Here is a 15,609-nt window from a genome sequence, read left to right on the forward strand (position 1 = left end):
TCCTTATGAGGATAAAATGAAGGCCTGTGGATTATGAAGATTAATGGAAAAGAAGGGATATGATAGAAACATACATTATTAAAAAGGTTTTATAAAATCACACAGAATTTTTTCAATACATGGTAAGAGGGGAAAACAATGCATCATGCAAGAAATTATGCAAGAGTGTGGGTAGCAATGATGCGAGGACTAACTGTTTGTTTGGAGGGTAGTGAATGGGAGGGAACGGGTTGCCAGAACAAGCTGCAAGTGCCTCATTGATGAATGCGTTCAAAAAGTATCATAACTGTTTATTTGATGATAAAATTACTATAGTGAACAATATTAAGAATCAACACTTGTTCTTTCCACAAGACAGTAAGACAGCTCACAGAAAGTATAGTTATAATACAAAAAACTTTGAATTAGATGAAGATAATAATGAAAATCATTGCCTTAAACTTCATGATGCTATTATGTTCAAGAGGCAACACTTCATTTAAACCTTTAATCCATAAATCTAATAATTAAATTAATTCCTTCTTCCTGTCAAACATTTCTGACACCTGAACAACTTCAAAAAGGAATTTTCCCCTCATATTATAATCATATGATAATTTGCCCAAACCTTGCACATGCAGACATTCTACTTATTTAGCTTATTCTAAATATTAGGAAAAGGTTAGGTCCCCATCTACCCCTTTCATTCTCTTATTTCATTCCTTTTATATGGAATGAAATGCTAACCACTCAGCCAGCCTGACTAGCCAAGTGGTTAGCACATCTGCTCTCCAGCCAAAAGGCTGCAGGTTCGAATCCAGTCATGAGCATGGATGTTTGTGATTGTCTGTGGAAATATTTGTAGTGGTGGTGGTCACTGGTAGATGGCGTTGGTGTAGTTGAGGTCGGTTGGTGGATTGAGTGGTGGAGACAGAGTTGTAGAGTAGGTGCCCTCCCTCGATGAGTCCTTGGACTTCCTGGAGGTGTGAAATAATAATAATAATCTCCTTTGCTGGCCGTTGGCCAAGTGGTTAGCATGTCCACTCTCCAGCCAAAAGGCTGCAGGTCAAATCCCGCTGTGGGCATGGATATTTGTGATTGTCTGTGAAAGTACTAGTGGTAGTTGTCGATGGTAGATGGCATTGGTGTTAGATGATGAAGGTTGGTGGGGTAGTGAGACAAAGAGCTGTAGAGTAGATGCCCTCCCTCGATGAGTCTTTGGACTCCCTGGAGGTGTGATGTAATAATAATATTTGATGCAATGGATTTACTTACCTATATGTCATAACAGAAAAAATTCAAATAACTAAAAGCAGAGAAAAGACAATAAAAGATTATTACATGAACACAAAATTAGTTTCATCTCCTTAGAAGACTTCATCAGGAGCATATCAGCTGATGAAGTTGTAAACAGATTGCTGACATTTGAAGATGTTGTGAATGCCCTATTATTATTATTATTTGGTAACCTTCATGCAGTCAGACTCATCTTGGAGTCTGTTGACATGTCTATGACAGGCACAACATGACTATCATAATGAGCTTTGAAATTATTTACACTATCTGCACTCACAACACACTCGGGCAATGCATTCCACATGAAATATCATTAACAAATAAGTTAAACAGTAGAGGGCTAAGAACAGAACCCTGAGGCACACCACTGGTCGCCTTCCTTTTCTGAGACACTGCTCCATCATACACAACTTGCTGGCATCGTTCAGAGAGCCAATCTCCAATTAATCTAACTAATATACTATCTATTCCTATCCTATGTCCACCAACTTATATGGTATTCTATCAAATACTTTTGCAAAGTCCAAGAATACCACTGTATATGATTCTCCCTTATCCAACACATTCATCGCTTTATCATAAAACATAAGCAGATTGCTAAAACATGACCTGCTCTTCAGAAACCCATGCTGACCATCATAGAGAATCTTATGTCGATCAACCCAATCCTATATTCTATTTCTAACCAATTTTCCAACACTTTTATCACAACTGCAGATATACAGACCGGTCTATAATTGGAAACTTCTGTTCTCAATCCATCCTTGTGGAGAGGTATTATTTTGCCTTCTTTCACTCCTTAGGAACCTTCCCCACTACAAGATTTTCATTAGCATAATAAGGACAAGGGCATGGTTAACTCTTTTGCACATTCATTAATTCATTAATCCATTCCCACAGCCTTATTAACATCTAACCCAAGTAACACTTGATACACATCTGATTCTTTCATCTTTAATTCTTGCCTCCCTTCTACATGTCACACAGAATTATTCACACCATTACGACATACACTATGAAGTGTTGATTAAATAATTCCACTATATCATTTGCTATGGTTACTCTGCTACCATAATTATCCACCAGTATCAACCTACCATAATTATTTTCCCTCTTGCTTGCCACACAGCAGTAAAATTCCCTTGGATTAGCTTTGACCTGACTGGCCAATCTCCTCTCATATTCTACTTTTTATTTTTTTAACCATGCTTGTCACTTTTCTTGCCTGCACTTTATATTCTTCATGCATCTCTTCACTGAGAACTGTCTTGTACTTCCTCTATAACAACTTATTTTGTAACACTGTGCTTAATTTCACCATGCATCCATCTTACTCCAACACTATTTATTTGCTTAACTCTTGGCATCCAGTTATGCACTGCAAGTGTTAGATACTGCCTTATCATTTCCCATGCACTGTCAACGTTTTTTCTACACAATTCATCAATCCAATGTATTGATGCTAGTTGACTATGGAGCTTCTGATAATCATCCACCTTATAGTTCCACATACAGACCTTCTTGATAACTTTTTTGTTTGATTACCTTCCAAACCAATACCTCATGATCACTGCCACCTGTTTGTGACAGTGTTGATACCTCATTCACAACCACATCCTGTGAGGATATCACCAAATCTAACACCGATAATCCTCATATTGCTTCCCTCACATGCTTCTTTAGATAGTTATCCCACAGAAACTTAAAAAATTCACTCTCCTTGTTACTATACACTATACACTTTCTAATCCACATTTCTATAATTAAAATCTCCTATTAGAATCATCTTTACTTCTCCAACTAATTTGTCTAAACATTTAACAATCAACACTCTCCACATTACTTGGCCTATAACAGCATCCCATTAGATATACTATTCCACTGATCTCAACTTCACACAAAACAGCTTCAAAATCTTCACATGTATTACTGTTTTCCACTTCACTCTTGAAGGACACAATTTCTCTGCTACCATTAACAATACCCCCCCCCCTTCCTCTCTTCATCTTCCTATCCTTTTGGATAATTCCATAACCTACCATTTCGAGTCCTGACAGTATATCACCCTCAGTCAACCAAGTTTCACTTATGCCAATTATATGGGCATACTGATTCAATCAATATATTTGTTGCCCAGATACGACAGTATCACTACTGCTGTCATATCTGGGCAACAAACTAACGATTTTCCCATTGACACTTTTTTCCTTCAGTTCCTGTAACAACTAAATCGTACTTGCCGGGTGCGAAATTTAAGGATGTAAGTGAGAGCATTAGAGTGCAAAAACAGAGGGTGAAAGAAATAACAATTGTGGCTGGTACGAATGAATTGAAAGGTGATAAATTTTTTATGAGAGAGGACTTGAAAGTATTGTTAAAGGTAGCGAAAGAAAAGAGTGACAGAGTTAGAATGGTGAGTCTGTTACCGCGGTATGACAGAGAGGAGTTTAGAAGGAGGGCCATAATCGCAAATGATATTATGCGCAGGTTATGCGGACGGTGTGGTGTGGAATTTGTGGACGTGTGGAATGAGTTTGATGGGCGAAAGGACTTATACAAGATGGATGGACTGCATTTGAATGGACTTGGTGTGCGGAGACTGGAAAAAGTGTTGCTGAATGAAGAAAAAATGGATGTGCAGAACCAGGGAAACTAGAACTACCAAGGAGGGGGGGAAGTGGATATCCAGACATCAGTGAGACAGTTGAGTGTAAAAATGTATATAATGTACCTGAGCCAGCAATAAGGACAAAAAATGGGAATGGGATATTTAGAATAACGCATCAAGATAGGGGTGGGACAAAGGGAACACTGCAATTCATGTATACTAATGCCAGGAGTATTAGGAACAAGAAGGAAGAATTTTTGGCCTTGATTGGTTCTTCCTGGCCACAGGTTATTGGCATTAGTGAAACATGGCTGACGGAAGATGATATAGTTAGTGGGATAGAACGTGTAGGTTATAGTATGTTTAGGAGGGACAGAGAGAATTAAATTGGGGGAGGGGTGTTATTGATGATAGCTGATGAACTGCAGCCAAGGAGAATTGAAGTATTGCAGGATAGTGAAAGGAGCTCATTTGAGGCTATTTGGTGTGAGATTGATACTGGCAGAATAAAATATACAGTTGGGTGCTGCTATAGACCAGGTGATGGAATAGATGGTGGAGATGGTATGCATAAACAAATTGATGAAATGAGTGGAAGGAGGGTAATTATTATGGGGGATTTCAACTATGGTAACATTGATTGGAAGGAGGAGAGGACACATGTGAGGAAGGAAATGGATTTTATTCAATTATTAAGGGATAACTATCTGAAACAGCATGTAATTGAAAATACTAGGGGTGTGAGAGTGCTTGACCTGGTAATAGTATCTGAGAATTTGACTCTAATGAATATGACCATGTTGCCACCTATTGGTGAGAGTGATCATAAGGTCTTGACCTGGGAGGTGGCTAAAGGTGTGAAATTTGTGATTAAGACAGGGTATATGTGGAATTACCGTGCTGGCAAGTATGACAAGCTTAGGAGATTGCTTGGATCAGTGCCATGGCATGTACAACTGCAAGGGCTGGACGTCGATAGAGCATGGGAAGTGATCAAAGAGCATTTACAGGAGGTTATGGCTGATTGTATACCTAAGGTCCGAATAGTGAAACAAGGAGGGGTTAAATGGATGAATAACACCATTAAGCTTGAGCTGCAAAAAAAGAAACAACTATGGAGGGAATTTAAAGAAAGGGGTGACCTGCAGGTACACGAACGGTATAAAGTACAGGCTAGAAGGGTAACGAGTGTGGTAAAAACAGCAAAAGCCGATTATGAAAGGAAACTAGCTATGCAAGCAAAAGAGAATCCCAAACAGTTCTTTCAATATGCTGCAAGCAAGAAAAAAACTGTACATGGCAAAATGATTTTAAGGAATGATGATGGTAAAGAGTTCACTGAACCAGTCGATATAGTGGAGTTACTGAGCGCGCACTTTGCAAAAGTATATCATCCAGGTGGTGACGTTGAAAAAATGAAGGAACCATTAGTTTATATGGGAATTGTGATGAATGAAGTGGAGGTGAATAATCTATTACAGAACCTTAATGTGAATACATCTGTGGGATTGGATGGTATACCGGCACGAGTCTTGCATGAAGCGGCTAATGAATTATCAGTGCCCTTGACCATGTTGTTTAATCTGAGTCTCAGGTCTGGCTTAGTCCCGAAGGTGTGGAAAGAGGGGAAAATAGTTCCACTGCATAAAGGAGGATCCAAGACTATGGTTGCAAATTACCGACCGATCAGCATATCAGGAGTCGTTGTCAAGGTCTTGGAGAAAGTAGTCAAGGGAAAAATACAGGAATGGATTGATGAAAATGAGATACTGTACAGAGGACAGCATGGCTTGTGAAGGGTAGATCATGCCTCAGTAACTTGCTCAAGTTTTATAACAAGGTGACGGCTGAACTGGATAAGGGAAATGGGTTTACAGTGATACTGCTGGACCTGGCAAAGGCGTTTGACAGGATACTACATGGAGTTCTAATCCGTAAACTACAACATATGGGAATGGATATAGGGTTGGTGAGATGGATAGCTGGGTGGTTGATGGAGAGATATCAAAGAGTAGTTTATTCAGGAGTAGAGTCCAAAAAACGGCCTGTGACTAGTGGTGTGCCACAGGGTTCTGTTCTTGGACCACTGCTGTTTAATCTGTTCATTAACGATATAGGGAATGGTCTAAGTGGGACAGTTCATTTGTTCGCTGATGATGCGAAGTTGGGTAGGGCGATAGTGAATGCAGAAGATGTCAAAGTCTTGCAAGATGACTTAGATAGATTGGAGTTCTGGACTAAGGAGAATGGATGTCAATTTAATGTGACAAAATGTAAGGTTATGCATTTCGGAGTGAAAAGATTAGCAGCAGTATACCACATTGGTGGAACTGTACTCCAAGAGATTGATGAGACCAGGGACTTGGGAGTGTTGGTGGATAGGGAGATGAAGTTTAGGGGGCACATTGCGAAAGTAGCTAAATCAGCTCATCAACTCACTTGGTTGTTGAAAAATACCTTGACGAGCAGAGAAAAACAAGTTATTGTACCTCTGTACCGAGCCCTGATAAGACCTCATCTCGACTACTGTGCCCAGATTTGGTCACCTCGGTTCCTTCTTGATGGGGAGGAGGTTGAGAGGATCCAGAGGCGAGTGACTAAGATGATAGCAGGTCTATGGAATGAACCATATGAGAACAGGTTGAAGATTTGTGGGTTGCAGAAACTAGTTGATAGGCGAAAAAGGGGAGATATGATTGAGACATTCAAATTGCTAAAAGGATTCTATAGGATTAATTCAGATGATATTTTTGAGATCAGGACTGGTGGTGGGAGAACTAGGGGACACCCATGGAAGCTGGGCAAGAGCGTAGTTAGCAGGGGTGTTAGAGCTGGGTTCTTTACTTTTAGAGTGGTAAATGAGTGGAATAAGCTGCCAGAGTCTGTTGTGGGTGCTATGACAGTGAGCGAGTTCAAGGCAAGGTATGATAGATACTGTGAGAATGTTGAACAGCTGTGTGAACATGATGTTTAGGGCCTCCCTCGATGAGTCTAAGGACTCCTGGAGTAGCCCGTGGTAATAATAATAATAATAACTACTTCAAATCCGTTCCATATTCTTTATCTTACTATTCAAGTCATTTGTTCCCACCACTAATTCTGATGCCCATTCTTTCTTTCTATGCAAAGCATCTGATATTCATTTTGTTGTACCACTTGTAAAACATGTCATGTGCACTTTACTTTTTACCACCTTTAATGATTGAGTCACCATATAAAGCAACCCTATCATCCTTATCTACTTGTTTCATCTTATTAACCTCCTTGTCATTTGCATCAGTTATGCTCTTTTTTAAATATACAATTTCCTCCTCCATAAATTCAACTTGACTCTTCATTTTCATTAACTCTTCCCTAAGCTCTTCCATATCACTTCTATTATTACCGTCACAAGTACTCTCATCCATTTTCTTGTTCGCTTTAATTTTCTGATTTCATTCTAGCTTTTCATCACACTTCTCACATACTATAATACATTCCTTTTTATCGTTTGATCTGACACTCCATAAATCTTTAACATTTTTGGACATATACATAAAACAATTGTTGCATCTCATCCACTGCAAAAAGTCCAGGGAAAAAACTTGATCTCCAAGTTGAAACCTTCCGCATTGCTGGCATACTCTTCTTTGCTGCCACTGCCACCATTTTTGTAATATTAATTAGCACTTCCACATTAATCAAAACAACAACCAAAGTGAACCCTTTCAGAACCACAACACAGTAGAATGATTATATCCAGTTGGCCATCACACCAAAGCACTATTATACAAATCTACATGATATAATTAAGGGAAAAAACACTCTTCATAACACCATTCAAATACACTGCTACTTCTCGTCTCAACATTAGTGACACCCACACTATTCAGCATGTTCATGCAGGCACGATCTCATATACACCAAAGATGGATGGCTGAGAAGTAACAAACAGAAAGGTTATAGCTTAGGTTATAAAAGGAATTAAATATACAGGTAGTCCTCGACTTACGAAGGGGTTCTGTTCCAATGTCTCCATCATAAGTCAAGGACTTTTTTAAGTCTTGATTTGTTTGATTTCTTTTATAGTATTTTCATAAATCAGGTTTCTATTTAACTTAAAACGGTTAAAAATGTATAAACTTACATAAACATTTATAAATTATTTATTAGCACATATAGTACATATAAATAAATAAATACAAATTTAAGAAAGAAAAATTTAAGAAAAAAATACATAAACACACATCAAAAATGGTGCACTTACTTTAATTTGAAATTCCTTTAAATATTAGTTAACATAAACATAAACAAAAAAACTTATTAACAGTGTCTTTAATTAAACAGGTGAATAACTGTCACTCATTTGGATGATATGGTTATTTCTCACGATCGGGAATAGCTTTTTTAATCAGAAAATTGGTTAATGTTGTCTGTTGGGTTTTTTCCTTCATATATTTCGTGATAACATCTGACTGCTTCTCAAATTTGCTTTTCGACTTTGGCAAAGTGATCAGTGTCTTGACCCATATTTTTGCGTAGCTGAAGTCCTTGATTTAGTTTAGAAAATACTTCAGCTAATCCTTTTACAGTAAATTTTTTTAACGATTTCTCTTCTTCATCTTCCTCATATCTTTCTTCTTCTACAACTCTTTCGTTTTGGAAAATCAAGTCTTTATCAGTCAGATCATGCAGCAATAGAATTTTAAAAGGAATGTTTTTTTCAAGACAGTAAGCATGTACTTCTGGAATAAAACAATTCAAGAACCAGTCTTCGAATAAAACAATTTTCATCCAAGCCTTAGGAATACTCCTGTAGTAGTAAACCGACAACTTATTCTTGTCAATGTTTTTCAAAGCTCTGGGATTTTGTGAACAGTAAATGGGAAATGGTTTTAATTTAAAACCAGCATCATTTCCTCCAAAAAGAAGCATAATCCTATATTTAAATGCCTTAAAACCAGGTGCCGATATAGCTTCTCTGTGAATGAAATCATCTATCCATATAATTAAAAGCTTCTCCATTTCATGAATTGGCTCTTTTCTTTTTTTCATTAAAATTGTACAGTTCATATTAACTGCCCCTTTAGCTGCCTTCATTATTCTTGATTTATCTTTTATAATTGTTGAAACAGTTGAATGCGATAGTTTTTCTTCTCGTGCTATTTCACTGACTTTCTTTCCTGTTATTTGCTTTAATGACCTTCATTTTAACATCTCAACTTAAAGCTTTCCTTGCCTTCTTTTTTTATGTTTTAATTTTCATCAGTAGTATTATTTATTTTACTGGACATGATAATGTTATGATGAGATACAAAAATTGCAATGAGAGAAACGAACACTTTGACTGCTGATTAACAACTAACATGCCAAACGCTGTGATAAGTTAGAAGTGGGTGAATCATAGCAGCGGCTATTGCGTATTGGTGATAGGCTTTGCTTGTCAACTAATGGCGACGCTGCGATGCATATACAAAAGCAATGCAATATATGTATGTACTGTATATGCTGATTGCAAAGTTAAATTACAGAATTTTTAGTAATAATTTTGGCCGTCGTAAGTGCGAATCATCGTAAGTCGAGGACTACCTATATATTATTCTTTACATATATTTTTTTTCTTTCAATTTTATAATCTTACTTTTCAAGAGTTTTTTTTCACAAGATTTCCAATGATATCATCCTACCTCATCCCATCAGGTTTTCTATTAACCTAACAAGTTCAAATTTGTTATAAGCCTAGTAACTTTTTATATTACCTATAATTATGCTTTACATTAATGCTAAATCACCTTCATTGACAATCCCAATAAATATTTTGCACATCCTAAACAGGATTCAAACCCAAATCTTTCAAACCAAAGGAGTTTCATTACTATCGTCTGTGTTACTTAAGAGTATCATATGCTCAGATTACATAAAACAAAGAGAGAGATTATGGTAAAGTACAAAGTCAGTCATGATTTTTCATCTTAACTAGAAGCATTTGATAATTATATTTCAAGATTTGCATGTAGACTTATCTTCTCATTCAAATCATATCTGGTAACTAAACATGGAGAACTGACTACATCCATTATACTTCATTACTGTAGTTTTATATTTTACTCTCTTAGGAATGTAAATTTACTTTTATATTAAAAAAAATAAACATCTGATATTTACTGACTGAAATGGAGAAAGTCCACCAAAACACTCACCTGTAACCTATAGTCAAAGAACAGTAATAGTTTGGCTGAAACAACTTCATCATTCTGCAAAGGTATCTCTGCTGTAAAATATAATGCATCATATTTGCCATCTCTATTTTCATCTTCCTCTCGACACTAGAAACAAATCAAAGCATATCCAATATTGAATTAAATTAAGATATATTTCCTTAGATGATCTGACTTCAATGCAAAGTATCAATAACGATTTCAAAAATTGCTAACAGTGAATTCAATGAAATATCATCCATATCATCCACAACATGAGTGAATACCCTAAAAACTTAATTATGAAATGAGAGGGAGGTGATGAAGTTTTGTGATGAATGCATTTAACTCAGAGCAATCAAACAGTTGGATTCACTCCTTGTTTATAGCAAACAAGAACCATCTATTCTAAATCTATTATCCTAAAGCTATAAACTTGTTTTTAAAACTTCTTTAATTATACTAAAACTGTTTAGTTATATTATTATTACAACCTCTATGGAGTCTGCAGACTCACCATGGGAAGTTCATTCACCTGACAACATATTTATCATATAGAATCTTAAATCCTTAACACTCCTTGCATTAACAACACATTCTGGTAATACGTTCCATTCACTGACATTTCTCCATGTAAAATATCTACTTCTCACACATACCTCTTTACCAGGGATAACTTCCAGGGATTACCTCTGGTTTTCCCCATCTCACCGTCTACTCTTTATATAATCTCATCTCAATTAATTGAATAAAATTCTCTCAATAAATGTCTATCACATATCACCTCTATTCCTCCTATCCACCAAACCAATCCACATCTTTACAACCTCTCCATAGCCAGCATTCCAAAGTCCTGATTTTGTCTTAGTCACTCGCCTCTGGACCCTCTCCAATGTCTCCACATCACATTGAAACCAGGTGACCATATTTGAGCACAATAGTCCAAGTGTGGTCTGACCAGTGCTTTATACAGTGGCATAACCACTTCTTTATCCTACATGTTAGAATATTTCTTTTCATAGCAGCACTATGATGTGCAGGCTTTGCAACATATGCCCTTCAAACTTCTGTCTACTGTCAAGCATCACTCCCAAATCTCTAATCTCATCCACTTCCTGCAGTATAGCACCATCGATATAGTACACAGCCTTATATTTCTGCAGTAAAAAATGTAACACCTTGCATTTATTGATATTAAAACTACACCCCTACTCCTTTGTCCAAGTAAAAAGTCTATTCAAATCTTCCTGAAGGGAATCAGCAATGATACTTATAATTCTTCCCAACTTTGCATCATCAACAAACAACTGAAAATCCCTAGTCAGTCCACATGGTATATCGTTTACAAACAAGTAAAACAGCAAGGGCCCAAGAACAAAACCCTGGGGCATGCAACTGGTTACCCTCCTTTTTGAGACACTGCTCCATCATACACAACCTGCTGGTATCATTCAGACAGCCAATCTCTGATCCATCTAACCAATATGCCTCTGCAGCTTGTACACCAACTTATGTGGTAATCTATCAAACACTTCTTCAAAGTCCAAGAATATCACTGTATATGATTCTCCCTTATCTAACACACTTGTTACCTTATCATAAAATGCAAATAAATTGCTCAGGCAGAACCTACCCTTTACAAATCCATGCTGAATATCATAAAGAATGCTATGTCCATCAATCCAATCCTGTATTCTATTCTATTCCTTACCAACCTCTCCAACACTTTGACCACAGCTGCAGTCATACAAGACTGGTCTATAGTTAGAGACTTCTGTTCTAGAACCATGCTTGTGAAGTGATACTATTTTGCCTTCTTTCCACTCATTAGGAACCCTACCCACTGCAACTTTCATTAAATAACCAGGTCAAGCCAACTGTGGTGCAGATTCCTTAAGAATACGTGGCGATATGTCACCCATTCCCACAACCTTATTAATATCTAACCTAACCAACATCTGATACACCTGATTCATTCCTTTCCAATTCTCCTGAATATCTGCCTCTCTTCTACGACTATTGCATGGCATCATTTACACCAGTCTGTGCAGTTAGCCTAGTGGCTATGCGCTTCGCAACCATATGCCTGGGGAAGGAGTGTCCTAGGTTCGATTCCCGTCAGTGATGTGAGGAGCTGAAGGATCTTCCTCAGCCATAGCCAAGTTAGCCAGTCTTGGGCGTGGACAGCAGGGTTTTTTCCCCAGTTTATTATTCTGGGGTTTTTCATCCCGCAAAGCAGGCAAACTGGCCTTGAGAACTCAACACTACAGGCCATAGGATACACCGAGGCATAAGGCTGACCACCTTATCCTGTAAAGGGAGTGAGGTCCGATGATCAATGGACCCTCGACACTGCAAGGTAAAAGAGGGTATAAGGAAGATGAGATGAGATCATTTACACCAGTATGATATACGCTGATAAATTGCTCATTCAATAATTCCACCATATCCATTGCACTTGTTATTCTGCCATCATGACTATCCACCAGTGTTAACCTGCCATAATTATTCTTTCTCTTGCTTGCCATATAGTGGAATAATTCCACTGAGTTAACCTTGCCCTGACCAGCTAATCTCCTCTCATACTGCACCTTTTCTTTCTTTACCATGCTAGTCACCTTTCTAGCCTGCACTTTATAATCTTCATGGATCCGAAAGAAGGATTACCTTCTTTTTACATGCCTAACTAATTTGCCTAAACATTAATTAAACATTTCACAATCGATATTCTCTGCATTCCCTGCCCTATAATAGCATCCTATCAGATATACTTACCTGTTTATTTCAACTTCACACCAAAGAGATTCAAAATCTGTGCATTCACTATCAACTTCCACACTTTCCGGGCACAATTCTTCTGCAATCATTAAGCAATCCCCCTCCTCTTTTCACATTTCTATCCTTCTGGAAAATTATATATCTTCTATTTCTATTCCTGACTTCACACCCTCCTCAGACAAAGTTTCACTTATTCCAATTATCTTTGGGTTACTGACTGATTATACTACTTACAGCTCATTCCAAATTAACTAAATATGTCAGAAATAATATTCAATAAAATTCCATGTCATGCTTTGTAAAAGACATTTTTACAAACTTATTTCATATGTGATTATCTGGCTTTACTTAGTTATCCTGTTATTTCATGATATGCTGTACTCACATATTTTAAAATAAAAAAGCATCCCATGTAAATAACAATGTTTAACAATGAACTGTAACTTTAGGCAGAAGTATGTGATTTTTAACATCACTGTATGGAGTGAATACAGAAATTACTGTCACCTACAGTTTACTTAAGACTTTTTTTTTGTTATTGTTCAGCAGAAGTCAGCAGCACTGAGTTACAATGAGTCAGTTCAGTCATTATTCAACTGAATAATGACTTTGAACTGATGCTATCACTGCCAGTGTCTAATAAGATATTTTTATTCATATGCTGCATTTGCACTACCATGAAAGAGTAGGCAGATGTTCAAGCAACTTCTATGAGCCTGATCTGTTTTGCATACATGTGATTTAGCATTTGCTAAATCACATGTATGCAAACTTAACATTCACTTTAGGAGTATATTTAATGTCACTGCTCATCTGTTATTGCAAAAAAGAGCAGACTGCATGATTATCGCTGAAAGTTGCATGATATTTATGATATCTCATAAGTGCATGAACAGAGCTGACTCATTTTGTCATTTGTGCGAGAGAGAGAGAGAGAGTGTGGCAAACTGATATTAAGATTTATGAAATGAGCACTCACTCCTCTGAATCAAGAAAGTGTACAAGTTGTACTCAGGAAATCACAATCAGTCCTGGTTTATTCCTCTCATATGCTGAAGCAAGTATGCATGATATTTAAAAGGATGGTTAAAGGGCATGCATTAGCCAATACTATTTGCCATCACAATAGGGAAAGGAGACTAAAAACAATGTGATTCATACTCCTGTTTGCAGCAAAGCCAGAGATGTTTTCAATGCAATTCCTCTACTTTTGTAAAAAAATTTCAGTCCATTTCAAATCGTTAATTAAAAATCATATTCTTAAAAATTCAGACATAATTGTTAGTTTTGAGGTCATTCTTTATTTACTAATGTACCACTAATAGACACTCTTAATTTAATAGTCTAATTTTTTCCCTAATATCTTTGAATTATTCAAATTTACAATGTATGCAGATTACTTTACACGAGGAGGAAAAATATACAAACAGATTAATGGGACTGCTATGGGTTCCCCCTCCTCCCCTTTAGCTAATGGAACACTTTTTGAAAACAAAATACTTACTAAAGCTAATACAAGTCCCTAGTATGGTTATGCATTGTTAATGATGTGTTTGCCATTGCCCCATGGACAAGACACTTGGGATGCATTTGTCACCCACCTGAACAGTAAACACCCCAAAATTCACTTCACAATAGAAAAATAATCTAATAACTGTTTGCTTTTTTTGACACATTAGTCACCCTCCTTTCAGATTGATCACTATCTTTTTTCATTTACAGAAAGTCAACATGCATACAGGAAGATATCTGCATAAACAATTACAGCATCATCCAGCGCAACAGTACGATATTCTAAAAACAGTTGCACATAGAACCAGAGCAATTTCTTCTAATGATACAGCCCTTTCCACAGAACTTAAATATCTGGACAATACTTTCTTGGTCAATGGCTAAAATTCCTACAAAATAGATAAAATACTACATAGCCACACTCCTCTAACACACTAGAACAAAACATTACTATTCCTATTCCCTATGTCAGAGGTATATCAGAAAAGATAGCCAAAGTACTAATAAAACACCACATTCAAACAGCATGTTAAATTAGCAACTCTGATCCTCTAGCATATCATGGTTTGTATGAAGCTCCTTGTGACAGTGACTTGGCTTACTATGGGAAGACAGGAAGATATGTAACATCTGTCTTGGAGAACATAAAAATACATTCACTACCATTATTAGGGCAAGTCAGGACTGGCAGACCATTCTTTGGACACCTGTTTGCACAGGATTAGATGGAAAAAAACCAATGTGCTGTTCAGAAGTCATTACAGATCAGAAAGATTTTTAGAGCCAGCCATGGTTATGAAGAATTCTCCTAACCTGAACAAGTATGGTTGTATTAATTTGCCAAAAATTTGGGAGAATGTTATCTTAAGATAAACTTCTACACAGCTGTAATACTCCAAGCGCCTCCATAGCACAATCGGAAGAACGACGGTACATTGAGCCCTTCGATTGGAATAGGTCTAAGTTCGATTCTCGTCATGACAGGAGGAATCTTTATGTGGACTTTTCAATCGAAGGTGAGTTAGCCGATCTCATACAGAGGTAGCAGGGTTTTCATCCTGCATACAGACAAATCAGCCCTTCAGAACACATGCAATTTACAGACAAAAAATACTAGTTGTGGTGGTGGGCAGTAGATGAGTGAATGAGTAAAATCAGAGGTATGATAGATATTGTGTGTATAAAGGTTAGTGTGGATCTCCTGCAAAGTCTTCTTATTCCATGGAGATGCCCATATAATAATAACAACAATAATCATCA

At 37.0% G+C, this 15,609-nt stretch overlaps 1 protein-coding gene across 2 annotated transcripts in view; it reads right to left on the bottom strand.

The window, feature by feature from the left end:
• Window positions 1–15,609, bottom strand: part of LOC150103592 (transmembrane protein 231) — a 114,054-nt gene that overhangs the window by 76,988 nt on the left and 21,457 nt on the right. For both annotated transcript variants that reach the window (XM_090398340.1, XM_090398339.1), the window contains exon 3: window positions 10,063–10,188. In XM_090398340.1, the coding sequence (XP_090254466.1) occupies window positions 10,063–10,188 (126 nt within the window). The remainder of the gene's footprint in view (window positions 1–10,062; window positions 10,189–15,609) is intronic.

Source organism: Typopeltis vanoorti, chromosome 9 (genome assembly GCF_054136105.1).
Source record: "Typopeltis vanoorti isolate ZY-2024b chromosome 9, IOZ_Tvanoo_1.0, whole genome shotgun sequence".
NCBI classification, from domain to species: Eukaryota; Metazoa; Arthropoda; class Arachnida; order Uropygi; family Thelyphonidae; genus Typopeltis; species Typopeltis vanoorti.